We start from the raw sequence: 23,830 nt of genomic DNA, 5'->3' as shown, positions 1-23,830 counted from the left end.
CTCTACAATTATAGACCCTAAACGAGACAACCTCTACAATCATAGGCCCTAGACGAGGCCACCTCTACAATCATAGGCCCTCCTCAAGACCACCTCTACAATCCTAGACCCTAGACTAGACCACCTCTACAAACATAGACCCTCGACTAGACCACCTCTACAATCATAGGCCCTACATAAGGCCACCATTACAATCATCGACCCTAGACTACAATCATATGCCCTACTCAAGCAAGACCACCTCTACAAGCATAGACCCTGGAAAACACCACCTCTACAAGCATAGACCCTGGAAAAGACCACCTCTACAAGCATAGACCCTAAGCAAGACCACTTCTATAATCATAGACCCCCCTAGAAAACACCACCTCAACAATCAAAGGCCCTACACAAGACCACCACTACAATCATAGACCCTACACCAGATAACCTCTACAATCATGGACTTTACACAAGACCACCCTTACACTCATAGACCCTACACACTACTAACTCTACAATCATAGACCCTAAACAAGACAACCGCTACAATCATAGGCCCTAGACAAGACCATCTCTACGATCATAGGCTCTACACAAGACCACCTCTAAAATCATAGGCCCTAGACAAGACCACCTCTGCAATCACAGCTCCTAGACAAGACCACCTCTACAGTCATAGGCCCTACACAAGACCATCTCAACAATCATAGGCCCTACACAAGGCCACCATTATAATCATAGACCCTAGAAAATACCATCCTCTACAATCATAGGCCCTACACAAGTCCACCTCTACAATCACAGACCCTAGACAAGACTACCTCTACAATCATAGACCCTATACTAGACCACCTCTACAATCATATGCCCTACACAAGGCCACCATTACAATCATAGACCCTACACAAGGTCACCATTACAACCATGGACCCTAGACAAGACCAACTTTGCAATCATAGGCCCTACTCAAGACCACCTCCACAATCATAGACCCTAGAAAAGACCACCTCTACAAGCATAGACACTAAACAAGACCACCTCTACAACCATGGACTCTAGGCAAGACCACCTCTACAATCATAGGCCCTAAATAAGACCACCTCAACAATCATAGGCCCTACACAAGGCCACCATTACAATCATAGACCCTAGGCAAAACCACCTCTACAATCATAGGCCTTAGACAAGACCACTTCTATAATCAAAAACCCTAGACAAGACCACCTCTACAATCTTAGGCCCTACACATGACCACCTCTAGAATCATAGACCCTAGAATAGACCACCTCTACAATCATAGACTCCACACAAGACCACCTCTACAACCAGAAGCCCCACACAAGTCCACCATTACAATAATAGAACCTGGACAAGACCACCTTTACAATCATAGGCCCAACTCAAGACCACCTCTACAATCATAGACCCTAGAACAGACCACCTCTAAAATCATAGGCCCTACTCAAGACCACCTCTACAATCATAGGCCCTAGACAAGACCACCTTTACAATCATAGGCCCTACACAAGACCACCATTACAATCATAGACCCTAGACCAGACCAGCTCTACAATCATAGACTCTACACAAGACGACCTCTACAATCATAAACTCTACTCAAGACCACCTCTACAACTAGAAGCCCTAGACGAACCCCCCTCTATAATCATAAACCCTACACAAGACCACGATTGACCATGATTTTTGAGCTGCATCAAGAGCTTGAAATGTGATATTGCAAACTGTCAGAGTAAAGAATTAAAACCCCATTGATGGGTGACTGCATGAAAGGACACTGTTGCTACCATAGAAGGCACCATTTCATCTTTTACCAAGGACACAGGCAGGAAGGGATGCTGTGCATCCATGCCAAGAAAACATGTCAAGTCTGTGATCCTTCTGCTGACTTTAGTGATTGAACACTGTGCACTGACCTATGTCTGTCACTGGAAGACTCAACAGATAACTAGTGCTATGTGCTGATTAATTGCCTCAACATGTTCTTAATCATTTGGAGGATCAGACCTTGGAAAAATTGCCAAGCCCTGCAGACCACTACAACCTCAGGCAGCAGGGGACGTGCACACAACTGTGCAGCTACTGCCAGCGTAGACACACAAGGAGCGGGCTTGTTCTGACCTTAATATTCTTACGAGAGCAGGGAGAAGCTTGATTTGCATATGGTTGGCCTCTTATCCCCATGACTGTCCACAGAGAGCCACACCCTCACTGATTAACAGTGTCTGTGCAGGTCTCACCTCACTTTCCAGCCTCGCTGTCTGCACAGTGCTTCTCACTCACTCATGGCCTCCCGGGTGCCTATCACCCAAGCACTGTGACACTCTCCCACCTCTCTGCTCATAGAATGTACAGTGTGTCTCCCTCTTTCACTGTTTGCTCCTCCCCTTTCAATGATGACTCCTCCCTCTTTTACTGTTTGTCCCTCCCTTTTTCACAGTTTGCCCCTCTTTCTGTGTTAGCTCCTCCCCCTTTTACGGTTTACTCCTCCCTCTTTCACTGTTAGCTCCTCCCTCTTTCCCTGGTTGCTCCTTTTTCACTGTTGCTCCGCCCTCTTTCACTGTTTGCTCCTCCCTCTTTCACTCTTTTCTCCTCCGTCTTTCATTCTTTTAGACTACCTCTTTCATTGTTTGCCCCTCTTTCATTGTTTGCCCCTCTTTCAGTGTTTGCCCCTCTTTCAGTGATTGTCATTCTGTCACTGTTTGATCCTCCTTCTTTCACTGTTTGCTCCTCTTTCACTGGTTGTCCCTCTTTCAGTGATTGCCCCTCTTTCACTGTTTGCTCTTCCCTCTTTCACTGTTAGTGCCACCCTCTTTCACTGTTAGCTCCTCCCTCTTTCCCTGGTTGCTCCTTTTTCACTGTTGCTCCGCCCTCTTTCACTGTTTGCTCCTCCCTCTTTCACTCTTTTCTCCTCCGTCTTTCATTCTTTTAGACTACCTCTTTCATTGTTTGCACCTCTTTCATTGTTTGCCCCTCTTTCACTGTTTGCCCCTCTTTCAGTGATTGGCCCTCTTTCACTGTTTGATCCTCCCTCTTTCACTGGTTGCCCCTCTTTCACTGGTTGTCCCTCTTTCAGTTATTGCCCCTCTTTCACTGTTTGCTCTTCCCTCTTTCACTGTTAGTGCCACCCTCTTTCACTGTTAGTCCCTCCCCTTTCACTGTTTGCTCCTCCCACTTTCACTGTTAGCTCCTCCCTCTTTCACTGTTTGCTCCTACCTCTTTCACTGTTTGCTCCTCTTTCACTGTTTGCTCCTCCCTCTTTCATTGTTTGCTCCTCCTTTCACTCTTTTCTCCTCTATCTGTGGTTGGAGCTAACATGCTATGTGATTGGCACTCTAATTGAAGTGGGCTGTAATGTGCTATGGGATTGGCTCCCCTAACAGCGTTGGGCAGTAATATGTCATGGGATTGGATCTCTAACTGGTGTGGGCAGTAATATGCTATGGGATTGGATCTCTAACAGTGGTGGCAGTAATATGCCATGGGATTGGATCTCTAACTGTGGTGGGCAGTAATATGCTATGGGATTTGATCTCTAACTGTGGTGGACAGTAATATGCTATGGGATTTGATCCCTAACTGTGGTGGGCAGTAATATGCTATGGGATTGGATCTCTAACAGTGGTGACAGTAATGTGCTATGGGATTGGAGCTCTAACTGTGGTGGGCAGTAATATGCTATGGGATTGGATCTTTAACTGTGGTAGGCAGTAATATGCTATGGGATTGGCGCTCTAATTGAAGTGGACCGTAATGTGCTATGGGGTTGGATCTCTAACAGTGGTGGTCAGTAATATGCAGTGGAATTGGATATCTAACTGTGATGGGTAGTAATATGCTATGGGATTGGATCTCTAACAGTGGTGGCAGTAATATGCTATGGAATTGAATCTCTAACAGTTGTGGGCAGTAATATGCTATGGGATTGGATCTTTAACTGTGGTGGGCAGTAATATGCCGTGGTTTTGGATCTCTAACAGTGATGGGAGCTAACATGCTATGTGATTGGCTCACTAATTGAAGTGGGCAGTAATGTGCTATGGGATTGGATCTCTAACAGTGGTGGGCAGTAATATGCCGCGGGATTGGATATCTAACTGTGATGGGCAGCAATATGCTATGGGACTGGATCTCTAACAGTTGTGGGCAGTAATATTCTATGGGATTGGATCTCTAACAGTGGTGGGCAAAAATATTCAATGGGATTGGATCTCTTACTGTGGTGGGCTGTAATATTCTATGGGATTGGATCTCTAACAGTGGTGGGCAGTAATATTCAATGGGATTGGATCTCTAACATTGGGGACAGGAATATGATATGGGATTTGATCTCTAACTGTGGTGGGCTGTAATATTCTATGAGATTGGATCTCTGACAGTGGTGGGCAGTAATATGCAATGGAATTGGATCTTTAACTGTGGTGGGCAGTAATATGCCGTGGTTTTGGATCTCTAACAGTGGTGGGCAGTAATATACTATGGGATTGGATCTCTAACAGTGGGGACAGGAATATAATGTGGGATTTGATCTCTGACTGTAGTGGGCAGTAATATGCTATGGGATTGGATCTCTTACTGTGGTGGGCTGTAACATGTTGTGGGATTGACTCTCTAACTGTGGTGGGCAGTAACATAGTAGTGGGCAGTAATATGCTGTGGGATTGAATATCTAACTGTGGGGGACAGTAATATGCTGTGGGATTTAATCTCTAACTGTGGTCAATCAGTCAATCAATCACTTGTAAAGCGCGCTACACACTGTGAGGGTCTCAAGGCGCTGGGGGGAGGAGGGTGCTGCTACTGCTCGAACAGCCAGGTCTTGAGGAGTCTTCTGAAGGTGAGCAGGTCTTGGGTCTGCCGCAGGTGAGTAGGATGGGTGTTCCAGGTCTTGGTGGCGAGGAAGGAGAAGGATCTGCCACCGGATGTCATTCGTTGGATGCGGGGACGGCAGCAAGGGCGAGGCTGGAGGAGCAGAGCTGGTGCGTGGGGGTGTAAAAGCTGAATTTGATGCTCAGATAGGCTGGTCCGGTGGTGTGGAGTGCTTTGTGTGCGTGGGTGAGGAGCTTGAAGGTGATCCTATTGTTGACGGGGAGCCAGTTTAGGTCTCTCAGGTGGGGGGTGATGTGGTTGTGACGAGGGATGTTGAGGATCATTCTGGCGGAGGCGTTTTGGATGCGTTGCAGTCATAGTAGGTGTTTGGCCGGGATTCCTGCGTAGAGTGCGTTGCCATAGTCCAGCCTGCTGCTAATGAGGGCTTGGGCCACCGTTCTTCTGGTTTTGGTCGGGATCTATTTGAAGATCCTGCGGAGCATGCGGAGGGTATTGTAGCAGGATGAAGAGACGGCTCTGACCTGCTTCGACATGGAGAGGGAGGAGTCGAGGATGAATCCTAGGTTGCGTGCGTGGTCCATGGGTGTCGGTGCTGTCCCCAGTGCGTCCCCGGCAGACGTGCTGGGGCAGAGGATGAGGACCTCCGTCTTGTCCGAGTTCAATTTCAAACGGCTGCTCTTCATCCAGTCGGGGACGGCCTTCATTCCCTCGTGGAGGTTGGTTTTGGCGGTGTGTGGGTCTTTGGTGAGGGGGAGGATGAGCTGGGTGTCGTCGGCGTAGGAGATGATGTTCAGGTTGTGTTGGTGGGCCACTAGTGCAAGGGGGGCCATGTAGACATTGAACAGGGTCGGGCTGAGAGAAAGCCCTGGGGTACGCCGCAGATGATGTTGGTGGCTTCGGGTCGGAAGGGTGGGAGCCAGACTCTCTGGTTTCTGCCGGAGAGGAAGGACGTGGTCCAGTCCAGGACTTTCTCCTGTATTCCCGCTTCTTGGAGGCGGGTGTTTTGGTGTGCGGGTCACAGCTAAGCTATTTGACTCTGAAAATCCAGTTGGGACTTGTCAGTGTCCCCCAGATGCCAACCTGTGCCCCATACATTATATATGAGGCACAGTTCTACATCCATCTCTCAGAGGGCATAACGCTTGGATAGAGCGGATACCCAGACTGGCCTGTGCCTCTGAAAAGCAGAGAGAGCTGTGTAAGGGTCAGGCAGAGTCAGGCATGAAGCAGAGCCGATACCCAGACTGCACTGTGCCTCTGAAAAGCAGAGAGAGCTGAGTAAGGGTCAGGCAGAGTCAGGCACGGAGCAGGGCCGATACCCAGACTGCCCAGTGCCTCTGAAAAGCACAGAGAGCTATGTAAGGGTCAGGCAGAGACAGGCATGGAGCGGGGCCGATGGCACCGGAGGGCCCACATGGTCCAGGCTCCTCTTTATTTAGGTGTGCCCCCTCCAATTACTGCCTTCTTTCTGTTTTTTATTTATTATATAAAAAGGCCCTAATCACCTGCTTCTGTTGGGGGCTGCAGATAAACCATTTCATCTCTCCTTCATTCCAGCCTCAACAGGCATAGGTCAGAAGGGGACCCCAGAGGAGCAGATCTATTTATGGGGACTGCTCCTGGCTGAGCTGGAAGGTAAACCGAAAGTGACAGTGCCCTAGCAGAGTCCAGTTCAGAAATAAACAAGTAAAATCAGTGGTCAGAAAGGACAGGCCCTCTCAGACGTTGGTTCTTCTCTCCCCTCTGCCTGGTCTGTGACACAGAAGGGTGGAGTGGCTCCTAGAGAGGGTGCACCCTGGTAACCAGGCACCAGTTCAAACATTGCATGTATTCCCATGGCCTTGTGGGTAAATTATTACACTATGTAATGCTTGTCCTACTACCTCTCTCTTTTGTTCTCCTGGGCCTGATAGAGGTCAAAGGGTGGACTCTGGTAATTGAGCACAGGTCAGAGCAGCTACACTCATCTGTCTGAGCTCTGCATTGCCACCGAATGTCTGGCTTAATGTGCATTTTGAAGATTTTATCATTCTAATTCTTTATTTTTCCCTCATGTAGTTGTTGGCTGTCACTCGAAAAAGGACACATTTGGGCGTTTGTGGCTCCTGCGCTGTTTGTGATTGTGGTAAGTGCACCCTTCCGTGCAGTATTTCTCATGCACACTTTCATCACGGGTGGGTCAGCAGTGGGACACACATGGAAATATAAAGCATGAAGATGGGATTTGAGAAATCCTGGGGCAGTGGAGAAGGTGTTTAACCCCTTCGATGCTGATGACGAGCTCAGCTCGTCATCAGCTACGGCGCTCGTATGCTGATGACGAGCTGAGCTCGTCATGTAACGTGGTAATTTGAAAAAAGCTGCACACAGCGGGAAAAGCCTCTGCAGCGATGCGGTTAAACAGATGAGGAATAAACTTACTTATGTGACTGTGAGACTCAAAACGCCAGGATGCCCTATGGGTGACAGGACTGCGCTTTATAAGTACACAAAATAAATAAATAAATAAATAATAAAACCAAGAACCAAAGTGGGTGAAACCAGAGACATGCATTTGAGGCATCCCCAACCCACCCCCTGTTTATAGATTTATTTTTTATTGAGATCCATTCAAATTTACAAATTCATCCATATACCACAGTGTCAATGTCTAGTGATGAACTCCAAATCAATAACTACAGCATACATACTCAAAATAAAAAGAATATACAATCAGAGCAAAAGCCAAAATAGCGTTGGATTAAGAATCATAAGAGACCAGATACAATACCAACTTTCTTTTTAAGAGCAACTAAAGTGTTTATAATGCATTAAAGTGGAAATCGAGATAGAGTATACAAATGTAACAATAGGTTAAGTTTCTGATAGTATTTCATCATAATAGCAATAGGTTAAAAAAATGTAATCTACCTTGACTTTACATTATTTTGGGGCAGCTAGAGTTGCAGAGAACCACCTACCTTCTCTGCCGGAGCCTGGGGGTCACCTGCTGTTGGTCTCCCTTGCCGCCGCTGGAGCCATCGTGCGGCCGCTGAGGGGGGAGACTACAGCTCCCAGCTTCCCCTGCAGGCACGCCCACTTTCGCTCACTTCCACACCCGGAGGCGCTTAAAAGAGAGACGCTCCTGCGGTGGAGCGGGGGCCTTGACTCTACGTTCTTTTGGGGCAGCTAGAGTTGCGGAGAACCACCTACCTTCTCTGCCGGAGCCTGGGGGTCACCTGCTGTTGGTCTCCCTCGCCGCCGCTGGAGCCATCATGCGGCCGCTGAAGGAGGGAGACTACAGCTCCCAGCTTCCCCTGCAGGCACGCCCACTTTCGCCTACTTCCACGCCCGGAGGCGCTTAAAAGAGAGACGCTCCTCCCGCGTCGTGGGACGCGCGCGGGCAATGCTGGGAGAAGCCCGGGACAAGGGCGGGACCGTCTGTGGCCATCAGGGGCCGGAGGATGCCGGGCTGGGCCCCCCTCTGACATTTGTATTGAGGAAAGGTACTGTCTTACTTAATTTCATTTGCTAATCAACAATGGGAAACTGACAGACATAAACCTAATGGAGGGGGAGGGGCTACCCTGGACTCATATTTAGTGAAAGTAACCAGTTTGCTAACCGAGGAAATTGAAAGACCCCCTCCCCCCAGCGCCTTGAGACCCTTCCGGGTGAGTAGCGCGCTATACAAATGTTATGATTGATTGATTGATTGATTGATTGATTGATTGAAAGAACTGAAAGGCGTATATCTATGGACCAGGTTGCACTATCATTGGTATGGTACACGATATCCCAGAGGTTGCTGATTCCAAGCCATTAACTCTAACTCCAGGCCTACCACGGGATTTGATAAATTTGGTTCAGCCATCTTGTACGTCTATAAGCTGTCATGACCAGTCCCAAAATGCAAGCCCTATAGGACTTATGGAAGTTACCTCCTTTTGGAATTTCCCCGCCGCATGCTCCGATTACGAGGAGATGTACTAGAGCGGGTGGTCTGGCACCCCTTATTAAAAATAAACAACAGAAGGTGGTAAGGCACCCAAAATCAAAGCCTAAATCGATTAAACAACCACTCCTTAATAACCAACCATCTATGGAGGACATATCTAACTCGCTCTGGGTAACATTCAAAGATAAATTCGAATCAATTATGGCTCCCATCATGACCAGAATAACCTCTATTGAGGAAAGGGTTGTAGCTCTGGAGCTAAATATTGGCTCAGCTCCTTCGAATGTTTCTTCTATAATATTAGCCCCAGTATCCCAGGAGAATGCTGGGCAGCCAGCTATGTCGAAGGGGCAGGTTCCACAGATACCTTTAGCTAATGGTGTAGCTCACCTTCCCCCTGTTCTGGATGGTTTACCCACCCAGGATGTAGCTCTAAAAAGTGTTACCCCAAACTCCAATATTGAGCATGTAAATCCAGAGACAGGTGATCCTTCTACCATCCGCTCAATTGCCTCCTTAAACATATATAAACCCCTCCAAGAGAAAGAGTCCTTGCAGTTCATACCAGAGGCCACACCATTAGTCCTTGTGCTGGCCAACACACCCCATCTGAGATAGGCCAAGTGGAATCATCGGCCACTCTAATTGATAAAGCACTGCATTGGCTGATCAATAATATGAAGATATCCGAAAAGGGTAGTCATCAACTAGCTAGGGAAATTATTATAGCCAGAAGAGTGTCATGGGTGGGATACCACAAGAAAAGATTTGGGGGTGATTGTATAGCCATGAATTTTTCTAGTCCTCAAGTGTTATCTAATGTGTTGACAAACTTACTCCCTCCTCAACAAAGGGCCTCTGCAATAATACGATTAACTCTAGAATTTTTCTATGATAGGGCATGGTGTTTAGGGAGAACTATAAGTTTTAGGCCAAATCGTTCATTCGCATGCCTGCCACATGAGAGGTCGACTCCAAACTCTGTTCGATGGAATTGACCTGAGGAATCGTTTTGGAGCCTTGACTGATATGGAGGAATGCGACTGACTACAGGCTGACAATAGAATCTTATTGAGAAATTCATGAGCTAACACCCGATCTAGCGAGCCCCAAGTGCAAGGTAATGTGGCTATCTACCTAGAAAATTTGCTGCCTGCCCCCCCTTTGGCTAGCTTATCGATCAATACCAGGGCTACCCAAGAATCTAACACCTCTTTAGTGGTATATTCCAACCCCTTTATAGACCAAGGAGTTCGTACAAAGAATATATTTCCGGCTAGCATACCAATTACTAAACCTACCATTTACGAGCCAATACTAGAGAGGGAGGTTGACATTTCAGTAAGAATAGAGAGGCCTTTAAATGTCAGCTCAGCCTAGATAGCTAAAGAAAACATGTCCTTGCTCTCATGGAACATTGCAGGCATTGGTAACAAACTACTGTCTCCGGAATGGTGTAGATTCACAGACCAGGATGACAATTGCCTTTTTCAGGAGTCTTGGTCAGTGGTCCCTGTTTTTCGTGTGAGGTTCCTTAATTTTTATATCCCTGCAACAAAAAAACCTAAAGGCCGTCTTGCAGGTGGCCTGGTGGTTTGGGTTCGCCAGAGCTTACGTTGCAAAGTCCAGCATATTTTGTCCCCCGTTAACGATATTTTGATGGTCAGGCTTGAATGGAGCCAAGATCGTAGGGTGGCTATTTTTAACCTCTATGCTAGGAGGTTAATTGTGGGGCATACTTCAGAGATAATAGCCGCTCTTGACTCTCAGCTTAAGGCTCTACCAGACCAAATTATTCCTATTGTGGGCGGGGATTTTAACACTACTTTCAAACCACTTGGCCAAGAAGATCAGGACCTTTCCGCAGATCAGGATTCCATATGGGGAATCCCCAAACTTGAAGTTCCAGCTGTAAAAAGATGGTCAGCAGCCGCAATTCGATTAAAAGCTATGAGTCTTAGAAAGAGGCCTTAGAGCGGCAAATGGGCGAACCCCTTCTGACCTCCAGGGAGCAAAAACATTTGATAACGGACGTAACAGTAGCCGTATCGACTACTTGTTGGTGGATATAAGACTTTGGCATAACCTAGTGGATATGGTTATTAAACCGCGATTGGAAAGTGACCACAACCCCCTTTGTTCCATATTCCTAATTCAAAAGGGAGATAGAGAGGAGCCACCGAGGGGAGGGGTATCAACATTTGACATTGTTGCCTCTAATAATATGTGCCATGTTAAATGGAATACATTTATTGAAAATCCTGTCAAATTGGATGCGCTTAAATCAGAGGTTGTGAGCGAACGGACCCATTTAAATACCCTAACCAATGGCTCGGATTTTCCCCAAATTATGTTAGAGGCTCACACCCGACTCTTCTCTAGTTTAAAAATCTTCTTCTCAAAAGAGTCAAAAACGGATAACCGGGGTACAAAAATCAATGTGGCTAGGTGGTATAATGAGGCCTGCTGATTAGTTCGCCATAAACTGAGTGTGGAATTAAGGTCCAGGAACCCCGCTAGATTGAGAGAGACAAGGGACTCCTATAGACACACCCAGAGGGTGGCAAAAAGAGAGTGGGACCAAGATAGGGGGCGAAACCTGAAACATGCCTGCGAAGCCAAAGATTCCAAGCAATTCTGGAATATTGTCAAATGGGATAGTGGAGGACGTGCAGAATCCCCTCAAAATAATGCTGCTCACTCCCAGTGGTTAAAAATTTTTAAGCTTCAGTATGCCTCTAACCCGAAACAGGAGGATTACTCCTTACTCCCCTATATCTTTTACCAATGTCAGGTATTTTCCATCAAAGATGTTAGCCTAGCACTAGATTGTGTGTCAAGTGGCAGAGCCCCAGGCATGGATGGTATCCCTGCCGATGTTTTTTTAAGCGATAGACCGACTTGGTGCCAGTATTTTGCACTGTTAGCTAATTCAGTGCAAAGGGTGCTCCCATTCCACCTTCGTGGAACGGAGCAGAAATAATCCCTGTTTTCAAAAAGGGAGATAAATCCCTCCCCAGTAACTATAGGCGTATTAGCCTAATAGATTCAGCACAAAAGTTAATGGGTCGCTTAGTTCAAAATAAAGTACAGTCATGGGTAGAGGAATCAAATATATTATCCCCATTTCAAGCAGGCTTTCGCTCTTGCACTAGTTCTATAGACCAAGTCTTTCGATTCATCACAATCTACTGGAGGAACGTGGTCTTGACTAAAGGGACACTTTACGCGTTATTTTTTTACTTGAAATCGGCTTTCGATTTGGTCCCTCGTTGCAAACTCTGGAGAGTCCTCGATGAATTGGGGATGGCACCTGAGTTATTGACTCTCCTCGTCCGCTTACATGAGAGCAATTTTGCCAGGATCAGATGGGGGACACAGGGTGAGGTCACCGATTCATTCCCTGTCGAACGTGGTGTTCGGCAGGGTTGTGTTTTGGCTCCCTCCCTGTTTTCTTTATACATCATTGGAATAGTGGACCATCTTTGTAGATCCCCTACTGATGCCCCCGTCTTAGCTGGGGTTTGCGTACCTGTTCTCATGTTTGCGGACGACACTTTGATCATCTCCAGTACCTGTGTGGTCTGCAGAAGGCTGTCAATGCTTTTGGGGAATTTTGCCATCTGCGTGGGCTTGAGGTCAACACCGCAAAAACAAAGTTTATGTCCCTGAATCAGCATAAACCCTTCAAAGGCAGAATCCTCCTGAACAACACTCCCCTAGAGCAGGTGGATGCTTTCACCTACCTAGGTATTATGCTTCAGAATAACATGGGATGGAAAAGCCACATGGATATGACTATCTTAAAATACCATCAGCTTGTAGGTACATTATCCTCTAAACATAAATCCTCTTTCACAAAACCAATTACTCCAGTTTTGGACATATATAACATCAAAGTGATAAGCTCTGCCCTTTATGGGGCAGAGTTATGGGGATTTAATAATTTGAGTCACCTTGCAAAAGCTGAAAACAAATTCCTACGTGGTTTAATTGGTGTTCCCCAAAGTACCCCTATGACTCCGCTTTTATTAGACCTAGGTAAGAAAAATGTGGTAGACATGGCTAGGTTACGTCCACTCCTGTATTGGAGGTGAATCTGGACCACCCCGAATTTACACATTATGCCCAGGGTTTGAAGGACGTGATCCTTGTAGATCGCTTTCATAAAATCCAGTGGCTAAAAGATCTAAGGTCTCTCTTGGTAAAGATGGATTTAAGATTATTATGGGATGAACCAGGTACTGCAATTTTCCCCACAAAACACCAATTGAAAGAAAAATACTGGGAAATGGTCCTGATGTCATTTTACCGGTCCGGTATGAACGATAATCTGACAGGCCGTTTTTTAGAACACAAATTTTGGCCGTCCTGTGAAGCATACTGGGATGTAATTGAGAGTCCCCTCGATCGAAAATTTTATTTTCAATTCAGGATAGGAACTTTACCAATTAAAGCTTTTACTCATAAATGGGCGTCCTCCTTAGACGAAAAATGTCATAATTGTCTAGACATGGCAGAGACCATAGCCCATTTATTATTTTGTATGTCCCCTATATGCAGCCCCACGACGCAAATGGTTGAGACCTATCTGCTCCTCCTTGGGCACTTTGAGGGATATAGAAGCTTTAAGGATACTAGGATCTGATTGTTCTCCCCACATAGCTATTGTTTTAGCCAAATTTTGAGGTGGGCTTGGATCATTCGTACACACACTTTATTGCCATCTGCTACTAGCTAGTTATAAGGTTTTATTGCTATTATTAAGTTGTTTTTATTTTATGAACCAATTTTAAATGTATCACATATGAATTTCAATAGCTTTCCTAGCCGACAGTAATCAAATGGAATTTAATATCTTTTTATCTGGTGTATTGTTCAAGTATTATTTATTGTGTATTTTGATAGTTTTGTGTATTGTACGTGCTTTTATGACTTACTGTCGAATAAAGCTTTTGAAATTGAATTGTAATCTCCCCTTAATATTTAGTCGAAGTACGATTCCCATACTTTTTCAAATTTCCTAATTCTCTCATTTCGCATTTCATACAACTGTTCACTACTTCTGACCTGTTCAATTTTCTGAACCCACTCACACCTTGTTGGAACCTGACATGATCACCATTTTTGAAGCAGCAGAGACCTGGCAACCGCCGTTTAAAAAAAAAATTAAATAGCTTTACATCGTGCGAACTAGACCCAAGAAATCGGGTATTTGAGCTCTTTACATGAGCACCATTTTTGTTACAAATTGACACATTCATTTTTGTTAGGCACAGGGAGATTAAGTGATTTGCCCAGAATCACAGGATGTTGAACGTTGTTGCCGAGACTCGAACCTGTTTCCATAGCTTCTGGGTCAACCCCTCTAGCCGTAAGGCTACACCCTCTCCCCAATTGTGATATATATTAACTTAACCTATTTATCAAATAGACAAAGGTAAGGATTGTATCCCAAAACTGTAAGCCAGCTGTTAGAGTCCAGTTTAATTAGAAATTTGGCCTCCAAGTGTCTGAAGATATCATTCCAAAACCCTGAATTAGAGGACACTGTGTGATGATATGCGTCCAGTTAGCTGTCGACTGATTTGGACAGCAAAAACATTGACTAGACTGATTAGGGTAAACCTGGGATATAAACTGTGGGGTTCTATATAGCAGCCATTTGCAAAACAAATAGCATCTGGCGCCACTTAGCTCCCCGTAACGCACTAAAATTAAGGGGCATATTATCAAGAACCGCGTTAAACATGTTCGCCAGTTTAGTGACAGAAAATTGCTGCTAAAGCGGCGATAACGGCTTGATAATATGCCCTGGAGAATTCCAATAGACGTCCATGTTCTGAAACGAATCACATTTGGCGATGCAGAGCGGGCAACGAAATTCGTTTAACTCATTTTTTTCGTTACTTACCTGTAATGGTCCATATATCCCGCATTTTCAAACCCCCACCCTGCCCCTCCCCCGCCTGACGTCACCGCTCCGGTATAACGCCCTGCACGGGCCGGGCCTGAAAGCACGTTGTCTGATTGGTGGATGCCTAGGAATGCAACAGTGTTTAACCAGACGCCACGCTGGGCTGTACAGATGAAACTGCCCCAGTGTTGGATTGAGTATAAACAGTGTTATTGGCCTGGCTGGCGGCTACATATTGATGTACTATGGTAAGGACATTAGTGTCTGATTTGAGGGGACAAAATGCGAGGGCTCTATTAATGAAAGCTCCCTTGTTAAAGCTGTGACTGCCCGGAAAAGTCACTCAGCACAGCAGTGTTTTCTCGCCATTTTGCCCACCTGCCCCTGTGACAAGTCTCCCCTGTGTCTGGGAGGGGAAGAAGTCCTGTGGACATAAAGAGAGGATGCTACTGCTGCAAACACCCAGCAGCCATTTGTAACTAAATAGGCATTTGCCGGACCTGGAATTGTGGCAAGCCTACCTATATAATACATTTAAAACATGGATACACAATATAGATACAGATTTCTGACTTAACGATTTCAAAAATGTTTCTGTTGATTATTTAAAGCCATAAAAATACAAATCATTAAAATATTGATGTCACCTTGGATACATAAACTAAAATAATGGTTAAAACGCCATCTTTAATAGGCAATTTACTTCAATAAAATGAATCAATTGATAACCTACGCGGTTTTAAATTCCATATTAAAAATGCAATATTTAAATGTAACCAGTCATGTGCATTCCTTTTTCACTTTGCATCGTTTAAACCCTAGTAAGCAGACTCAATCGCAGTTTAACTGCAGCGATTCCACTGACTGTGTCATGCTGGCTTACCTATCGGCTGCTAGATGGAAGTGTACAGTCTTTTCCTAACATAAGTTAGCAAATTAAAGGATTTCATCCAAATCACCCTTTTAAAAGCAGACATTTCTGCAGAATACACAGGCTTACAGTATGTTACTGTTGTATATTTATCCTTACTTCAATATGTCTACTTGGCGTCTGTAGTCCTTTCCTAGTGTTCTTATCTTACCAGTCTCCCATACTACCTAAGTGTGTTCTATCTGTGTTGTGAGGATTCCAGCCTTGGCAGTTGATGGTCTGGTGAGCTGTGAGGTTTACTGCTCTGCTGTCTTATTTTGTGTAACTTAATAAACCTATCTTGATATCCTGAAGACGTGTCCTGCTGCCTACCTAATCTACTTACAACAGTTACCTTTTCAGATCCAAGTGGGCACAAAACAGTGTTGCCACAGCTTTGAGATAATGTTTCAGTCATAAGTTTTTGTCTTGTCTCAGAAGTTCTGGGTCCTAAAGATGATGGTGATTATGATAACGAAGGAACAGATATTTCAGGTGTTACTTTGTTCAACAGTCCATGAAGCTCACTTCCTTGCTGTGTCATCACCCATCAAAGCCTTCTGCCCTCTCTGGCCTATGATCCAACTTTCAGTTTGGGACTTTTTTACTGACAGTGATCTTTACACTAATGTCTGAATGAGCGCCTTGAGACCCTCACGGGTGAGTAGCGCGCTTTATAAACCCCTAATTGATTGATTGATTGAATGAGTATGCTTCCCCATCCCCAGAAGTACCACAACCCCAGTGCTACAAATGCTAGTTCTGTTGTCCCACTCAGAGGGTGCCTCCCTGACGCCCCATGTTCCTAAATCAAGACCTTCCAGTACAGTTATAGTTTGGAAAGGCACTCTCGCTTCAGATGTGCTTGTCTCACCTGGAGTGTCTTTAACTTTCATGCGAAGTTTAACCACAACAATTGAAAGGAGTTTTTTTTAATTAGTTTATAATAAAATATGGTTGTAAGGCTGCATCAAACATATGACAAGTGTTAGTTTTTTTTCATCATACCCGGTTTCCAATTATTTGTTCTGTGTTTCTCGAGAACACTTGTGCCTAAAGAGCCTCCTGCTGTGCCAAGTGGGCCCCTGGTCCAGTGCCTGCCCTTTGCTGATGCTCAGCACCCGGTCTGCCCCCTTGGCATACAGAACATGGACAAGCTGGAGTTACACAATAACAACGAGGGTTGACTTGAAACAAGCAACTTTTTTAGTGTAGTTGAGAAACAATTTGTTAAAGAATTTGAATCCTTAAAGTCGATTTTACAATTGTGGAATCTGCACTGGACCTTCTAGAATTCAAATTAGATGCAAGAATACTTTTTGAAGGCCTTGTCGTTATTTGTCAAATGAGTCCCAAATTATAAAAGTGATCAAAAGACTGTTTTCTACTAGGACTTACTAACTTTAACTTTTGTTTTCTAATTCTGCCATCACTATGGGCTGAAAGACATCCCAGACTGTTCTCTGATCTGAATTCTTTTCCAAGCACCATCTTCCTTTGTGGAACTTTATGTCCTGCTCTCCTGCAACAAGTGCCTTTGAAGCTCTCTCTGCTCTTTCCATGCAACTGACCTCTTCAGATGTCTTTTGTAAGAAAGAATAGATCTTTTTTTATTTGAAAGGCTGCGGCCATTCTCATTGTCACCCTGCTCCCCTCCATTGACTTTGAGCCACCTGCCATGTCTTTGTTGCTGAGGACAGTGGCCACCTCTTAACCCTCCAATAATAGCTGTTCTTTTTCTTAGGATGACTCTGTTTTTTTGTGGCTGTTACTGGACCGATTTAGAACCCAGCTCATCCTTGTAAAGGATAATGCTGTTCGCCCTTCACCTACCAGTGACATTTACTCTTGAATGATGCTGAACCTATCCTCATCTGCCATTCTGGTACCCAGAGTTCATCTTATAAGGGCAAAGGACAATGCACCAATTTAATGGCTCTCACAGAGTGCAGTTACTGGAAATCCTGGCTTTCTCTGGTGCTTAATCATGCCCTTTGAAGGCGGTGTGTCACAGCTCTCTATTCCTACCGAGGATGGTCAAAAGGCCAGGGTGGGATGATTAGGCCCATGTCATCTGTGGCAGAAAGTCAAGATGGTGCTGCCAACATTATGAACAACTCCAGGAATCGAAAGCAACGAGAATCATTGTAGGTCAGGTTCTGAAATCAGCAGCGCATATTTCTACATGAACAGGTTCTTTTATTTCCTTCACAGGGCAGCGCAAAGTCTCTCCTTACGTACCAGTTGTATGCCTTAGTGCAGTGTCTCTCGTATTGATTGGAAACTGCACTCCATGTGCCTTATCCCTCATTTGGTGCCAATGCCACACTTTAAATTAAAGTCTTATTCAGTCGACGAGTCTCACTTCTATTGGCTCAGCCTGTCTCATTTGGTGCAAATCCTATGACTTGGTTAACAGTCTGTCTCACTGAGCAGAAAGGTCCACCTTGGAGCACAGACTTACTTGATGTGAGTCCCACATCTGGATAACTGTCTTGGGGACAGTCTCACCTTTAGACATTGTCAACTATCCCATTGTCTTGTACCATGACATTGGTCCAAAACCACTCTAAACTCACATATTTAATTTAGTAAAGTGCACTACATGTGCCCTAGGCCTGTACCCTAACCTGTTCACTGCGGCGCGAATTCCGCCGCAGTGCTGGACATTTCAATCGCGGGCATGGTCATGACGGCTCCCGGCCATCATGAGCACACGCCCACCGTGACTCATGACGGCTGGGAGCCGTCATGAGCATGGAATAGGTTTTGTGCTACATGTGGGCCTGGAGCACTTATTGCGCTACACACTTCAGTAGCCCTTTAAACATGTCTCAGGTCTGCTAGTGCAGCTTGTGGTTGAAGCTTTAAACTGCCATGTTGACCTGAAAATATAAACCTTTTGCTAGGTCCAAATATTACTTTTTAATACATTTAAGTCATCCCCAGGGTAGACACTGCACATCTCAGAGGGCAGGGTGCACTACATTTAAAAGGTTGGACATGTAATTTTAAGTTTAAGTTAATTTTAAGTTTCACATGTCTAGTAGTGAAAATGCTTAAATTTGTTTTTCACTGCTGCAAGATCCACCTCTCCTATAGGATAACATTGGAGTTACCTTACTACCTTTAATAAGCTGTAACTTTCAAATGGTAACAGGTAACCAGCTCATGTTTGCTGCCTTTGGAATTTTAATGTAAAATCTTCTCTTATGGTAAAATTTGATTTTTTATTACAATTTAGAAAATGCCACTTTTCAAAATGTGGCATGTTCCTGCCTTAGCCATTTGGTGCCTGATACCTGCCTCTGGGTCTCATGACTGGGTGTAGTTGAACATTGGTCTTTGTGTATTCCTCCTTGACAGCCCCACAGACAAGAGAGCTTAGGTATGCCTGCATTGGACATCACTGGCAGGATGGGATGAAGAAGCTGGGCACAGACCTACTTACACTTGAACGGGCTGTGTCCTCTCTTCACACAAAGGGCTGTATACCCCCTGTAGTTAGTCTGGAGCCAGGACAAGAAAGGCAGGACACCTGTTCATTTCAAAGGGGAGCTTCTAGAAGCTTCTCTCAATTTCAAAGGCTGAACTGTGTATACATATTGGACCTCAGACACCAATTCTTCATTACACTTCTGGACCTGTGAAGACTCTCCAGAAAGAAGGGCTGCTGTACTGCAGAAAGGACTGACACTTTACTGGAGTGCTGCTCTGAAGGACTGCTGTCCTGCTGTGCTCACCTACGGCTTGCTGCTCTCCTGCCTGAATGAGAAGGACTGGACTTGCATTTGTTGACCCCAGGACCACAAGGGGCAGAAGACTCCAGCAACCTTGACCCCAGCACCTGGTCTCTGCCATCTGTGAGTCCAACCTGCCAAGGGGTGCCACCTCAGTCCTGTCCCCATGGAAGTGGGCCTAAGGTGCTCTGCCAGCCCCTATGAATCCAGCAGAATCGATAAATCTCCTGTGCTGTACAACCCTGAGCAGAACTAATACAATGTCACAATTGCGTGGATCTTCTCTGTTAAAAAGACCCACATCACATCGCAGCCTTTCACCTCATCAGAACCGCCACTGCCAGATGCATCCTCGGTGCAGTCCCTCACATTCCTCATCAACTCCAGCCTCGACGGCAACGCCAAGCTCCACATTGCAGCCTCACTGCTTCTCTGAACTGACGCATTGCCCCAACTACACAACACATCCTTGACGCTGGACTTCACATCGCAAACCCTCATTAATGGGATCTTCGATGACAATGTGGGGTCTCGCACCACAGCCTTGCCGCATCTCAGAACCGCTGCATCGCTACGGTTATGCTACGCGTCTTCAACGCGGACTCTTGCAATGCTCCCCAAATCAGGATTTAAGGTATTTTGTTCTGTGGGCCTAATAGGGTCCTTGTAGCCAGCCCATGCTCTATTGTGATCAACCTAAACTTGTGACTTTATCCCGGTCTGGTGCCATCAGATAGCCACAGCTGTCTCTTAGTGCTTTTTGGCACTATTTTCACTGAAATTTTTAAACTTGAGTATGTCCAGTTGTACTGATTGGATGTTTTCACTGTTTTACGTTTGAAGTGTTGCACAAACACTTTACATATTACACCAGGTTAAACCTGGCTGCTCTGTACCAAGCTACACAAGGGGTAAGCACAGGTTAATTTGGGGGTTCCTTGTGACTTCACACTGACAAGGATTGTGTTTCTGCTTGAGTAGGGTTTCATCTTCCTGCCACAGGATTGTCTGTCTGGATGAGGTTGGAATCACTTGCTAAACGTGGTTGTCTGCTGAGAGGTTTTCTTATAAAAATGCTTCTCTACTGAGCATCTTGTTGTCAGCATCAAAGCATCTGAAAAGGAGATGCAAGGCACCGTTTCTCATAGGCGACCTCTGCATGGGTAATGGGGCCTTTGTCTGTCCCAGCACTTACCGAATGGTTCTTCCACACCTACCATCAACCACTCGATTAGTGCACTTCCAAGACAGCAAATACCTGGGCTAACTTCAAGAAGAGGCCAGCTTTAGTAATCATTCTCCAAAATACACATTAATATTCAATGTTATGTTTCTCTGCTCAGTTTTAAATAAAGTTTAAGCCAAATTCTTTACATGACCGCATCATGAGGAGCACGTGCACTCCAGTATTGGTGCAATCATGCAACTGGCTCTTGGCCTGCAAGTTTAAACATCCTAAATACAGAAGGAAACTGGTGATCTCGGATATGCCTGTGACACTGAAGGGCTGTTAGGCATGGGGGAATGGATACTTACATGAAAGATGGGCCTGTCCGAAGTTACTCTTTACTGGGCCACTGACATTTCAGGGCCAACATAATATTAGGAAATCCCCAGATTTCCCTGTTTGTCTAACCTCTTTGTCCTGATGCAGTGCGCTCTTATCTGTCTTAATCTCTGTGCTTCACTTGCAGGTGAACATTGGTATCCTGATTGCAGTGACAAGGATCATCTCCCGGATCAGCACAGACAACTACAAGGTTCACGGTGACGCTAATGCCTTCAAGTAAGTCTGCTGTCTATGATGCACCAAAGGACCGAAAATAAATAAATACAATTCACATAGTGATATGAGGTTAACATTTGGAGATCATGTGTTGCTTGTTGCAGACCATGCATATCTTTTCCGTTTGGTCAATCAATCAATCAATCAACAGAACTTGTATAGCGTGCTACTCACCCGGAAGGGTCTCAAGCCGCTTGGGGGGGTCCTCTACTGCTCGAACAGCCAGATCTTCAGTTGTTTCCTGGCGGAGAGATGGTCCAGGGTCAGCCGTAGGTGAGTGGGGAGGGAGTTCCATGTCTTGGCTGCCAGGTAGGAGAAGGATCTTCCTCCGACGGTGGATTTGCGGAGGTGGTGGTGGGGGTGTTGAAAGAGCACGTGGATACTTCAGGGTGACTAACATCTTAGGTATTTTGGAAAGTGATCTCACTTGACTGTATCAAATGTTCCTATTGTATTTTTTGGGAGATGGTGCTTGGGTGCTAGTGCTGAGATATTGGTAGATGACCTTTGACTGCACCCATTTGTCTAGGGGGCTAATTACGATGGCGTAACGATCGCCAGCGGTAAGGTCCGCCGGCCCTGCGATCCGTGATTCCCCGACCACCATATTACGATGGCAGTTGGATCCACACCGCGGGAGAGGCAAAGCTTGTCCACCACTGAACCACCACAGGCAATCGTTATGATTGCCGGGCGAAGCTGTCAGCATGCTTAAAATGGTGGCAGAGACATTGAAAGGCAGGCGGGGAATGTCTTTGGGCGCATGCTGTGGGCCCCCCTTGTGGTGGGGGAGGTGTGAGTGTACTGAGGGGGTACCCATGGTACCCCCCTGCATTTAACTGCACCATGTTGCAGGCACAGTGTAGTGCCTGCCACATAGTGCAGTGAAATGCACAACACACTCTTTACGACATCGTAGTAGTTCTGCTATCAACAGCCACCCCTGAAATGTTAATGGTGCTGAATCTGATCGCAGCGGTGGCGGTCCCATCCTAATCGGGTATGCAGGACCCCGGCAAATCTGAGTTGCACAGGTGTATTTCAATTGCAGTGTTATGGCACATTGACTTTGTTTCTATATATTGTTGAAGTCCCCTACTAAATGGTTCTGCAGGGCATGTACGATGATTGATGGTTTGAACTGTTTTTCTTACCATTATTCACTAAACAGCAACCGTGTTATTTGATCCTTTTGTTTCAGCCAAAAAGCTTTGTACCCAAAATTACGGTTTAGTGACTTAAACTAATCGTGAGCACTGCGCACCACTATTGTATTTTTGCTGCAGCACTTTCACTGTTATCTGAATACTGGAATGTATTGAAAGACACACTGTGCCTTATTATGATGCATCAGAGCCTTTCCGGCAGCACCTCGGTTCAATTTATGATCGCCGCATTACACTGCTGGCGGTCGGAAATCAAACAGACTGGTCTTTACTGTTGGCTCAAGGCACCCGTCGGCCAGTTTTAGGCCAGCCTGTAATCCCAAAGAGTGGCCTTTTCGCCCTTGGGATTACGATACTAGGTCTCCGACAGACTTTCCATGTTGGGCTTTCTGACATGGAAAGCCTGTTGGAGAGCGAGTATGGGGGCCCTTAGTAGGGCCCCCTTGCCTCTGCAGTCTTCAGTTTGAGGCTAAGGGGGCAGCGATGGTGCGCCAATGTTAATCCCTGCGTGGTACAGAGAGGAACACAGACTGACATTCCTCTATGGGAACTCATGTTGCAGCCGGTTTGCGGCCGTAACACGAGCTCGGATAGGGGAATGGGAGTACGCGACCGAACATTGTTCGGTCGCATCGTGATTAGGCGGTCGGGACTGCTGACCTGAGGTCTGTCGGTCCCGTTTCCACGTCGGTGTTAGGAGGACGTAAATCGGCCTGACATCGTAATTACCCCCACTGTCTTTACTTGGAAACAACAACAATCTTCTGCAAGTGGTTGAGTTGTGTTTTACATGACTTGCTGGTATATTCTCGTTACCCTTTAGCAACTGTGTATTCAATACCACACAACAGTATTTGAACCAGTTATAAACGTCCATTCTACCTGCTCACAACATCTTAATCATAAGGGATTGTAGTTGGTCAAAACCATTTACAAGTTAAATGTATCAGTATATTTTAGAAAGGATGGTGGAGGAAGTGTGGCGCAGCGGCCAGGGTGACTGACGCTGGAATCTGGGGCTCATGGTTCGATCACCGGCACTGGCGGCAGGTCAGCTCAGCACCTTGTAACTCTGGGCAATAGCTCGCATAATCTTCCCAAGGGCCCCCAGCGCCAGGACACCATTTCGGAGGTAGCTGTCCGCTTTACATATACTAGTATTTCATTTATTTCATTTCATATAGTAGCCGGGATGAGTCAACCATCTTCATTATGGTGACCCGGATAGCCAGTGTTATTGGCAGCATCTTCACCTTTCATGACATAAGGGGATCTTCTCCTAAACATTTAACCACCTATTATCACCTCCATGTCTCAGTTGAACTGCGTGTCCGGGTATCTGCCAGGGGCACCTGCCTTGGCAAAGGGTAAAGTAGCGCTGTGGCGGCCATGTCATTCACCACAGGCATCATTATCAGTTGTGACCAATTAAGAGATAGGCCGAATCACCTGCCATATCCTATCATTTCACCAATTATGCTGTTTGGTTTAAATTCTGGATTCTTAACTAATAACAGAAGTCTGCTAGAGTGCTCAACGGATTG

The 23,830-nt window shown here is 45.7% G+C and overlaps 1 protein-coding gene across 1 annotated transcript in view; it reads left to right on the top strand.

Annotated features, from left to right (window-relative positions):
• ADGRD1 (adhesion G protein-coupled receptor D1) overlaps positions 1 to 23,830 on the top strand; it is a 722,099-nt gene that overhangs the window by 564,413 nt on the left and 133,856 nt on the right. Inside the window, exons 11-12 of the mRNA XM_086942663.1 lie at positions 6,889 to 6,955; positions 21,029 to 21,120. Coding sequence (XP_086798789.1) covers positions 6,889 to 6,955; positions 21,029 to 21,120 — 159 coding nt within the window. The remainder of the gene's footprint in view (positions 1 to 6,888; positions 6,956 to 21,028; positions 21,121 to 23,830) is intronic.

Source organism: Lissotriton vulgaris, chromosome 11 (assembly GCF_964263255.1).
Source record: "Lissotriton vulgaris chromosome 11, aLisVul1.2, whole genome shotgun sequence".
Classification (NCBI taxonomy): Eukaryota; Metazoa; Chordata; class Amphibia; order Caudata; family Salamandridae; genus Lissotriton; species Lissotriton vulgaris.
The sequence above is the reverse complement of the archived record's forward strand: the minus strand, read 5'-3'. Positions and strand labels throughout refer to the sequence as shown.